At 54.5% G+C, this 11573-nt stretch overlaps 1 protein-coding gene across 4 annotated transcripts in view; it reads left to right on the top strand.

Moving 5' to 3' along the window:
• The window catches only part of TTC39A (tetratricopeptide repeat domain 39A), a 73428-nt gene that overhangs the window by 12633 nt on the left and 49222 nt on the right, over nucleotides 1-11573 (top strand). For 2 of the 4 annotated variants that reach the window (XM_027838138.1, XM_027838141.1), the window contains exon 2: nucleotides 10628-10732. The exons of 1 other annotated variant lie outside the window; for it this stretch is intronic. In XM_027838138.1, the coding sequence (XP_027693939.1) occupies nucleotides 10628-10732 (105 nt within the window). Of the gene's footprint in view, nucleotides 1-2365; nucleotides 2485-10627; nucleotides 10733-11573 lie in introns of those variants that run through there. One more of the 4 variants, XM_027838140.1, reaches the window with a different exon arrangement.

The following is an 11573-nucleotide window of genomic DNA, read 5'->3' as shown; positions in this document are numbered from 1 at the left end:
GTGTATGTGAGTGCATGTGCTGTGTGTGAGTGTATGTGTGCATGTGAATGTGTGAATGTGTGAGTGTGCATGTGAGAATGAGTATATGTATGTGAGTGTGTGTGTGTGTGTGTGTGTGTGTGTGTGTGTGTAGGGGATAAGGGATAAGTAGGCAGGGTCCTTAGGTCAGCTAAGTGGCACAATAGATAGAATGCCAGGCCCGAAGTCAAGAAGACCTGAGTTCAAATTTGGTCTCAGGTACTTGCTAGCTGTGTGACCCTGGGCAAGTCACTTCACCCTGTCTGCCTCAGTTTCCTCATCTGTAATGGGAGCTGGAGAAGGGGATGGCACACCGCTCCAGTATCACTGCCAAGAAGGTCCCAGGTGGGGTCAGGACGAGTTGGACATGACTGAAAGGACGGAAAAGCAAAAGAGCAGAGTCCTCGGCAGGACTTCGAAGTAGCAAAGGGTCTCATGGGGAGGGAGCAAGGAGGGCACAGGAAAGAGCTGGGCGAGGCAGCTGACATTTCTTAAAGGCTCATTGTGTGCCAGGAGCCATGCTGCTGGGCACAGTGTTCTGGGAAGAGTTTTAGGAGAGAGACAGAGGGATCTGGGTCTGGGGTGGGCATCAGGGAAGGCTTCAGGGAGGAGGTGGTACCAAAGCTGGGCACTGAAGGCAGAGACAAGCAGGGCGAGGGAAAGGGACTGGAAAACAGTCGAGAGTGAAGCATGACTGAGTCCGGTGAGAGAAAGCTGGGAAGGCTGCGGGCAGCGAGTGCAGGGCTTTGAATGCTGGGAATGCTGGGATGCCACCTCGCAGGCAGTCAGCAGTCACTGAAAGTTCTGGAGCAGAGATGGCCGTTATTTTGGCAGCGTCATAGAGAACCTGGGTGACCCAGTGGGCAAACCAGGGAAGACATGGTGGGCCAAGGCAGTGTGAAGTACGTGACCAATGAGGACCCGGGTTCAAGAAGTGACATCAGGGCAGCTAAGTGGCGCAGTGGATAGAGCATCGGCCCTGGAGTCAGGAGGACCTGAGTTCAAATCCAGCCTCAGACCAAACACTTGACATTTGCTAGCTGTGTGACCCTGGGCAAGTCACTTACCCCCAATTGCCTTAAAAAAAAAAGTGACATCATCCAAGATATGGATGACCGGAGAGGTCCAAAGGACGGACAGGTGGTGAGAGAGAGGGAGAGCCCCCAAGCACCCATCCGGCCAAGGGCCTCCAGGGGGTTGAGTGGACCCTCTGCTGAGGACTTGACGTCCATCCGTGGGTCAATCAACAAACATTTATTGAGCACTTACTTTGTGCCGGGCCCTGTGGGTATAAATGCAATGAATGCAGAGTTCACCTTCCAGTGGGGGAGCCAGACACCGTGGACAGCAATCCCACTGGTGAGGAGGCCTCCATGGGTGGAAATCTGCACGGTGGGAATGAGAACATACACCCACTGAGGTCTTGAATCGAAGCGAAGGCTGGAGAGGAGGGAGGAGAGAGCCTGGAGTCAGGGAGACCCGTCTCAGTCCGTGCTGCGCAGCACTGCCGGATCCATCTTCCTGAGACACCACTTTCACAGTCACTCCCCTGCTCAGTGACCTCCCTTGGCTCCCTACTGCCCTTAGGTGGATGTGCAAGGTTTTCGGCAATGTGACCCCACCATGATCTGTCCGGCCTCATCTTCTCTGCGTGAGCCTTACGCCCTGGACAAAGCTGGACTCGTAGAAAGAGGCTGAGTGCTGCCTCAGGCCGCCACTAGCTGTGTGATCATAGGCAAGGAGCTTAGCTTCTCTGAGCCTCAGTTTCCTCATGTGTCGAAAAGAGGTAGTGATCCTCAAACCACCTTCCTTAGGGGTGTGGGTGTGGTGAGGGGGACACATGTGCATGATTTTGGTAAACCATACATCATTGTACACGTATGTGCAAGGCATGACTATTAGGATCCGTCCTAGGAGGGTTACTAGGTTGGGATTATCAACCCATTTCACAGATGAAAAATGGAGGCCAGAGAGAGGAAGGGATTTATCCCGGCCGAGTCGCGGCAAAGCTCAGACTAGCGCCCAGGCGTCCTCAGTCCTGCCGGCTGCTCCCTATGAAACCTCGGGCCGGTCACTTCCTGGCCGGACCTCGTTCTCCTTGTCCGCCCAGCGAGGCAGCCGGCCCAGTGACCTCGGAGGTCCCTTCCGGGCCTGAAGCAATGATTCTGTGCCGCTTGACCCCTCCCCCAGCGCAGCCCTTCCCCAGCAGGCGGGAGGGATGACTTAACAAAGCAAACAGATGGGGCTCGGGTTTCAGCCCATCCCCGCACCTGAGCCCAGCTGGCAGAACGACGTGGAGCCCTCCCCTGCGGCCAATCAGCGGAGGCTGGGCCCCTGCCCTCTCGGCCTCTCGGCCTCTCGGCAGCTGCTGGGAGGCAGGCGTCCATGCCATTCCCTGGAGCTGGACTGGACCCTGCCCGGCCCCCCCATGAGCTCAGCCGGGGAGGAAGCATCCCTGCCCACCGGGTGAGTGCTCCTGAACGCCTGGGCTCCGGCCGCAGCGGCTGCCTGGGATGCACCAGCTGGAGCTGGGGAGGGGAGGCTGAGCATGACTAATCAGTGGGGGGGGTGCGGGGAAGAGGCGCGGGCTGGGCCCTGCGGGGCAGCCCGGACAGGTGGAAATAATGGGGGGCCCTTCCCCTCCCCCCACTCAGCGGGAGCGCTACGGCTTTTCCACGGCACGTGCCCACGTGGCTTGTTTCTCCCAGAGCCAAGCCCTTGGAAGGGACAGGAAGAGGGAGTGGGGGTGTGTGTGAGATGTGTGGATGTGTGTAGGGGGCTCGCCAAGAGGGCAGGAGATGGAAGGTACTGCAGAGTCCAATCTGCCCATTTAATAGATGGGGAAACTGAGGCTCAGACCCAGGGTCACACAGATGGGATTGCGGAAGCATAGATTAGAAGTTAGAAGGGACTTAAGAAGTCACCCAGTCCAAGCCCCTTGTGGAAACTGAGGAAACTGAGGCAGACAGACAGGAAATAAGCATTTATTAAGCACCTACTGTGTGCTGGCCATTATACTAATTTCTTTAAGAAAATTATCTCACTTCATCCTCACAACAACGTGGGGAGGTAAGTGCTGTTTTTAACCCCCGTTTTACAGATGAGGAAACTGAGGCAGGTAGATTTGCCCAGGGTCAGAGAGTTGGTAAATGTCTGCGGTCACATTTGAACTCAGGTCTTCTTCCTGACTCCCAGTCCAGAGCTCTATCCGCTGGAACACCTAGCTGCCCAGAGAGGTGAAGTTACTTGCCCAAGGCCACACAGATAGGCTTCTAGGAGGCAGCTGGGTGGTGCAGTGGGTAAGTGCACTGGGCTTGGAGTCAGCAAGAACAGAGTTCAGGGGAGTGCTGGAGCTGATTGTTAAATTTTTCAGTGTGACCCTTTACACTTTAGAAATTGACACATGCTACAGATCAGGACTCCATTGATTAGAAAGTGATGGAGGAAATCTTAGTAGTGCAGATGTCTATCAAACTGTATCTGATGCACACATCCTGATAGTTAAATATGTGCCAGCCCACTAGCTGTGTGACCCTGGGTAAGTCACTTCACCTCTGCCTCAGTTTCCTCATCCGTAAAATGAGGATCACAAGGCTGTTGTGAGCGTCAAATGGGATACTAATTGTAAAGTGCTTTAGAAGTGTTAGCTGTTTTTATGGCTGGCCGGGACCTCAAAGGCCAGCCAGTTTAACCCTCTCATGTTACACAAAGAGAAACTGGGGCCAAGATAGGTGAAGGACCTTGACCAGTGTCAGGGACAGGATTCACACAGAGGCATGAAGTCACTGGGCCTCAGTATTGCCATCTGTAACATGAAGACATTGGGCTAGTTAGTAATACTGATGGCCCACATTCTATATAAAAGGGGAAAGGGGAGAAACAAGTGCTTCTCAAGGCCCTACTATGTGTCAGGCACTGCACTAGGTGCTGGGGATAGAAAGAAAGGTAAAGGACAATCCCTGCCCTCGAGGAGCTCAGTCTAAAGGGGGGCGGGAAGACAGCATGGAAACAAGGAGAAGGTGGGGGAGACAAGCATTTATTAAGTGCCTACTGTTTGTCAGGCCCTATGCTAAGATTTTTTTTATAAATATTATTTCAACAACTATATACAAATAATACATAGACTGGATAAATTAGAAATAATCCATATAGCGAACCCAGGACCAAATCCTGCCTGATCTGAGGACTTCTGGTGCCTTGTCAGGCAGTGTGGTGGAAAGGTGCTGGACTGAGAGTCAGAAGCCCCGGAATCCAGCCTTGACTCAAAGCTGACTCCTCTCTCTGGGCCTCAGTTTGCTCATCTGTAAAATGGAGGATTTGAAGTACAGTAGGTGAACAGAATCACAGTCTCTCAGAGGAGACTCTGGGCCTATCTCATACTGGATGAGGAGCCCTGCTATACTGGCCGCACGCCGACCTTCTGCCAGCCGTACGCCGGTACCCACTCCTTCTATAAGGAGCACACTACCAGAGTCTTACTCACACTCAAGTCTTCGGTCCTCTGCCGGATAACCACACAGAGACGAGCCGTCGGGAGGCGCCAACACCAGAACTTTATTCAGAGGCCAACACAGCAAGCCATCATAGCAAGCCCAAGCAGCAAGGCCAGAGCAACAGGGCAGGAGCCAGGAGAGAGCGCGTGTGTGATCTGACCACGCTTGTTCTAAGTACCTACCTAGCCCCTCCTCCCCAGCCCACTTACTAGCCAATGATTGTAGGGTCAGATACCGGAAGGGGCTGTCTGAGTTTAGCACACCAAGGGGGAGGGAGTGACGTAGGAGGCTAGGACCGGATACGGGGAGGAGGCATCTGGGAATGACGCATAGACAAGAGTACGTGACCTAGGAAGTCAGACTCAGGAGGGGTCTGGGGTCAGTGCTGCACAAAGGGACCCAGGAAGTCAGGAAGGTCACAAGAGGCGTCTGGGGATGACGTTGCATATAGGGAGGGGACTAAGCAAAGGGAACTCAGTCCTCTGCTGTCCCACTCCCACGTGGCACCGCCCCTTGCCTCAGGAGCTCAAGCTCTGGCTACTTCCTTGTACCCAGCTTATCTCACAAAGCACTGCCCATTGCCTCAGGGCTTCTCCGTATCCAGCCCATCCCAGTTCACCACAACTCTGCCTACCACAGCCCCTGCCTCGACTTCCAAAATACCCAGATCTTACCCTACCCTTGCCACAGCGCCCAACCTGGTAGCTGCCAACATCAGACAGTCCCTCACACCTGCTATCTACATTGTCCAGACTCTTGTTTGTAGACTCCCAGTGAATTGGCCCATCCCATTCTGGGACAGTTCTCATTTTGGGAAGAACAACCTAAACATGCTTGAAGACAATTCTCTTGTTCTACTCATGTCTTCTAAGGTTCCTTCCAGCTCTGACATTCCCTGTTCTAAGGCCCTTCCCAGCTCTGACATTTTCCATCCTTTTTTTTCCCTCCTTTCTTTGTATCCTAAGCACTTAGTGAAGTGCCTGGTACACAGTAGGCACTTAATACATGCTTGTCATCCTGACTTGTTTTAATACGCTACCTGCTAAGTGCCTGTCCGTTCCGTAGGCAATGGTTTCAAGTTACAATTCTAGTCCTTGGTTCCCTGGGGGTGGGAGGAGGGCATAGCACCTGGCTAGTTGCATTTCCATGTGAGATAGAGATACCTTGGCAGGTAAAAGTCTCTGGCAAATATCTGAGATGAGCAGGCACCCTCTGATCCATGCTTGGGCTGAGCCATGTGTGCTGGCTGAGTTCTCTCTCTACTCTTACTCACCCTGGGCAGTATTTACCAAGGGCTGGTAAAGGCTGACTTGTGAGCCAGGAGATGTGGGCACCCTGGCTGCTGGTTGGCACTCCCTTTCAACCTTCCAACCCTGATGATTAGAACACTTTCCCCCAAATCCCACATTAACTCTAATCTCCATATCCTTCTTTTTTTTTTTGGCAAATGGGGATAAATGACTTGCCTAGGGTCACACAGCTAGTAAGTGTCAAGTGTTTGATCTGAGGCTGGATTTGAACTCAGGTCCTCCTGACTTTAGGACCAGTGCTCTATCTGTGCCACCTAGCTGCCCCTCCATAGCCTTCTTAAGCATGGGATGGACTCTGGACCTTGTTGACTGAGACATTTAAAAAAGGAATTTAGGGGTAGTGCAGTCAGGTCAGTGAGCATTCATTAAGCACCTACTATGTGCCAAAACACAGGAAAGGGCCCAGACTGAGGTGTTGAGGGAATTGAGTTCTAGTCCTGGTTCTTGCTCATAGTGTGACCTAAGACAAATTGCTTTCCTGCCGTGGGCCTCAGTTTCTTGAAGAATTGCACTAGGCAATTTCTCATCCCTCACTAAAGGAACTAGTGCCAGGACAGAAGGCTGTGAGCCTGGTCACTGGGGGTCACAGACTACCCCCCCCCCCGCCTCTGACCCCTCTGGGATTCAGAATGTTCAAGTCTGTGGCTGCCACATTGCCCTGAAAATCAGGGTTGTGTGGATGATCTGAAAAGCCTTCAGTAAGCTTTTCCTGAGATGCTCATTGACGACGAGAGAGAGGAAGGGAAGGTGAGAGGAGATGACTGTGGTGGTCCCTGAATGAGTTTTGGGGAGGAGAAGAGGGCGAGACAAAGGGAGAGAGGAGATGAGGGGGAAACTGGGTGGAAAAGCTGTTGGACAAGTGAAATCAGTACAGCTGGAATGAAAAGAGAAGCTCTGAGTGATTCAGCATTAGATATCTTTGATTAGAATTTGCCATCCAAGAAATAAGCATCGGGGATAGCTGTTTTAAATGCAAGTGATCAACCCCCTATGAGAAGAGCACCCCGAATTACTAATAAGAAAAATGAGAAATAAAGAGTATCTTTCGTGCCCCGCACATTGACAAAGAGCCAAGCTAGGAGTGGTCAGTGTTGGAGGGGGGAGAAGACGGGCCCGTGATGGGCTGCTGGGGAAGCTTTGACTTGGTCTGGCTGTTCTGGAAAATGGAGGAGGCCAAGCAGAGTCAGTCAGCTAACATTTATCAGGCGCCTACTATGTGCCAGGCAGTGCTAAGCCATGGGGGCAGGAAGCAAGGCAAACGCTGCTCCTGCCTCAGGGAGCTCCCTGTCTAGCGGGGGAGACAAGATGCCAACAACCATGGCTAGACAGGAGGAGATGGTCTGGTGATGGGGGGCATGGGAGGATGAAGGGGGACCCCAGAGCTGGGGGGCTCAGAGAGGGCAGAAGAGAGGCGGAGCAAGGGGAGGAAGGGGGGGAAGAGGAGGAGGAGGAGGAGGAGGGAGGGGGAGGAGGAGGAGGAGGAAGAAGGAGGAGGAAGGAGGAGGATGGAGGAGGAAGGAGGAGGATGGAGGAGGAGGAGGAAGGAGGAGGAGGAAGGAGGAGGAAGAAGGAGGAAGGAGAAGGAGGAGGAAGAAAGGGGGGAGGAGGAGAAAGGAGGAGGAAGGAAGAGGAGGAAGGAGGAGGAGGAGGAAGAAGGGGGAGGAGGAGGAAGGGGGAGGAAGAAGGAGGAAGGAGAAGGAGGAGGAAGAAGGGGGAGGAGGAAGGAGGAGGAGGAGGAAGGAGGAGGAAGGGGGAGGAAGGAGGAGGAAGGAAGAGGAGGAGGAGGAAGAAGGGGGAGGAGGAGGAAGAAGGGGGAGGGGGAGGAAGGCGGAGGAGCAGTAGCAGCATCACCCCCCCAGCCCCGCCCCGCCCCGCCCCGCCCCCAGAGGGCGCTCCGCCCCAGCCTCGCTCTGGTCCCGAGCTCGGCCTGTAGGGGGCGCGCGTGCAGGGGTGGCCGCCCAAGGTCCGGCCCGCTTCTTCCCCTTTCCGGGGCATGGGCCGGCCCCAGGGCAGCGGGGGTCTGAAGGGCATGACCGATGCAGAGACTCGCGGCCCTCCTCACTAGACCTCGGCGGACCAGCCTGGGCCCCAGCCCCAGGTAACCGGCCGTGGTTGGGGGGGGCTCCCCGAGTGAGGGCCCCTCAGGCAAGCCCCGCCCTCCTCTGGGCCCCGGGGTCCTCCTCTGTAACATGGGGGTGGTCCCGTGAGGGGGGCCGCTCAGAGAGGCGGGGAAGGCCCCCCAAGGGCCCCCACCGGGGGGGGGAAGGGGCGGTCCGGGGGCCGGAGCCTGGGCTTGGCGGGAGGCTGGGGGGAGGGGGCGGGGGCACGGGGCGGGGCCAGAGCGAGGAGCCCAGACGGGGCAGACAGAAACAGCCCAACCCCCCCCGCCCCCCAGGACCGCCCCTTTGCCCGCCGAGAGCAGGCATTACGGGAGGCAGGACAGGGAGGGGCTGCAATCAGCACCTCTGGAGGGAATGCCTGCATTGGGGTGAGGTTTGCTGAGGCTGGAGCCTTGGCCGAGAATGCCGGACCCGCCCTGCGCTCGGCGTGATTTGGCGTGAAGCTTTTCCCCTCCCCTGGCCTCAGTTTCCCTATCTGTAAGGGTTCCCCACCTCTCTGTGTGTCCGCAGGCTGGCACAGCCTTCTCAGAGTCACGGTGTTTAATCATGAAACAAATCTCATCGGGTCACAAAGGAAATTAGTGACGGCAAAATGTGGTCATCAAAATACCATGTCTTTTTTTTTTTTTGTTGCTTTTTGGTGAGGCAATCAATCAGGGTTAAGTGACTTGCCCAGGGTCACACAGCTAGCAAGTGTCTGAGGTTGGATTTGAACTCAGGTCCTTCTGACTCCAAAGCCGGAGCTCTATCCACTGCACCACCTAGTTGCCCCACTAAATTTTATATTCTTAAATAAAACAAGTTTAGGGACCCAGGATTCAGGTTACCTGGCTACATGATCTCCACGGCCCTTCCCGGTTCTGATAGTGTGTGTTCGCAGGAGCCAGAACCTGAGAGTTGGAGGGATCCCACCCCCGCAGGCAGCTCACCCAGACCCTTGTAGCCCTCCGTGGAGAGGGAGCTCACCACCTCCAGAGGCAGCCCTTCCCATGCCGGGACAGTTCTCACTATTAGGAAGCTTTCTCTTTCCTCTTTGCCACTCCCCACTTTGACCCCCTTGCTCCAAATTCTCCTTTTGATACAGAACCCCCTCTGCCCCCCCACTCCAAATCAACCCACATTTAATCCTCCTCCCCGTCCCCATTTCTTTCAAGCATCCGTCCTCGTGGAGCATGACCTTCCCTTTCCTCGTTCTGAGCACCAGGCCTCTTTGGTGCAGGCTAAGGTCCCATTCCTTTTGTACACCACTGACTCATAGCTTGAGTCCACTAACCCCTCCAGATTTTCTTCACACCACGTCTTTCCCCATCCTCTTCTTGTGCTGCTCAGTTTTTGAACCCTAGTGTACGTCTTTATGTTTGTACCCATTAAGTTTCACCTTAATAGAGTCTTTCTTAGCTTTAGGCTGTTAGAGCTAGAAGGGAGCTCAGAGACCATGAACTGGGGCCCTGAGAAGAGACAGAAGGGATTTGGGTTCTGTCTCCTATGTCTCCTCTTGGCCGAGGTCCTAAGGACTTCCCCCTTCCCGGGGTGGGTGGGGAGAGCCCCAGTCTCAGCATCAAAGGACTTGGGCACTTCCCACCTGTGTCTTATCATCTATAAAATGGATTCTGTCCCTCACCCGGAGGTTTGTGTGAGGAAAGGGCTGTGAAAACCATGAAACTCCCACTAGAAGTGGGAGCAACTGACGGGGGTGTCGGGGAGTGAGGGGGGCAGGGTGGGGGGGATCTGCACTGGAATCTTCCCTCTGACACTCCCTGCGTGACCCTGGATAAGACCGAGCCTTAGCTGTGCTGCATGGGGGAGCCAAAGGCAAAGCAGATGGGTTAGGGCCTTGGCGGGGAGCGGGAGGGGAGGGGGCCAGGTCTGCGATTTTATCCCTCCGCAGGGGCCGGTAAGGTCCTCACTTGCAGCTGATGGCCCTGGGGAAAGGCCTGGGACGCTGGCCAGGGTCACTCCCTCCATGGTTTCTGCTCTTCATAGTCAGTCCTGGAGGGTTGGGGTGAGCTGGGGTGCGGCCTGCCTGGAGCCGGGGGCCCTCCTGCTGCCCGCACGGGCTACTGCACGAGCATAGACCTGGAGCTGGGGACGTCAGAGTCCAACTAGCCCAGCCCCCTCATTTTACAGAGGAGGAAACTGAGGCCCACAGGTGTGAAGGGCCAAGGGCTCTTTTTACTGCACATTCTAACCCCATCAGGTAGTCGATCAATCAGCAAGTGTGTATTAAACAACCATTATGGGTCAAGGCCCATGCTAGGCACCAGGCTATATAGTCCCTGCCCTCAGAGAGCTTACCCTCCATTGGGGGAGATAGCTTTTGCGTTTAGAGATAGGGAATGAATGCAAATAAGAAGCAGGCAGTCGGGGAGGGCGCCAGCAGCCGGGGTGCCGGGAAAGGCTTCATGGAGAAGGGGACGCTTGGGCTGTGTCTCAGAGGAAGAGAAGGCGCTGAGCTAACCGTGACAGGAACAAGAATAACATGGGATTGCCAGCCTTGAGTTCAAGGCCCGGTTGTCTGAGCTCGACCGCAGGGACGAGCTGCCGGGGGAGGTAGTGAGCCCCACTTCCTTTGAGGCCCATGTGTCAGGGATCCGGGAGATGAGAGGATTCTTGTTTCTGTACGTGGGCTGGTCTCGCTGCCGCTCCGGTCCCTTCCATTTTAAAATTCGGTGTCTCTTTGGTACAGACCCTCCATGTCCAACCTGAACGTGGCCTTGGATGAATGCATGATCGCCCTCGACCTCTTTCTCACCAACCAGTTCTCCGAGGCACTCACCTACCTGCAGCCCAAGTAGGAGCCACACTCCCTGACAAGTTTGTTGGGGCGTGGGGAGGGGGTGATGGAGGGATGGAGGCAATGTATGGGGGGGAGTTATGGGTGGTCCTGCTTCTCAGCCCGTGTGATGGGCAGCACCAGTGACCCTGAGGGTTCCTAGCACTGCTGCAAATCATTATCACCAGCTGTGTGCCTTAACTGCTTTGAGCCTCGGTTTCCTCATGTGTAAAATGGGGATAATAATGTGAGGGTCCAATGAGATAACCCCATTTAATAAGTACAACATAGTACTGGTAATGTGCTGTATATGTTAGTATGAGTACAATATACTGATAATGTGCTATATATGTTAGTCTAAGTACAATATAGTACTAGTAATGTGCTATATACGTTAGTATAAGTACAACATAGTACTGGTAATGATGGTGATGATGGCAAAGTCCCTGCCTACAAGGAGCTTGTGGTCTTCTGGGTGATGTCACTTCCAGATATTCCTCTGGCTTTGTGGGGAGATCTTCTTTGATGCTGATTGCAGCCCCTCTGGACCTACCCATCTGTGGCGCTGGGGGATATGGCATGTGTACTCAAAGGATTGTACAAGATGAAATGAGGACATGGAGAGCACTAGGGACTTAGAGAATCAGGGGAGGCTTCATGGAGGAGGGAGTTCCTAGGCTGAGCCTCAGAGGAGGACAAGGCTTCTGCGGAAACAGCCAAGAGGGCCATTTTGCCTGGAATGTAAAGTCCATGGAACCAAGGACGAGAGAGGCAAAGGGACACAGCCAGCCATTGCCAGAGGCAGACTTATCAGAGAGAGAGAGAGAGAGAGAGGAAATGGAGGAAGGGAGAGACACAG

This window comes from Vombatus ursinus, unplaced genomic scaffold, assembly GCF_900497805.2.
Source record: "Vombatus ursinus unplaced genomic scaffold, bare-nosed wombat genome assembly UNPS02014825.1, whole genome shotgun sequence".
Taxonomy (NCBI): Eukaryota; Metazoa; Chordata; class Mammalia; order Diprotodontia; family Vombatidae; genus Vombatus; species Vombatus ursinus.
This window is presented reverse-complemented; position numbering and strand designations above follow the sequence as displayed.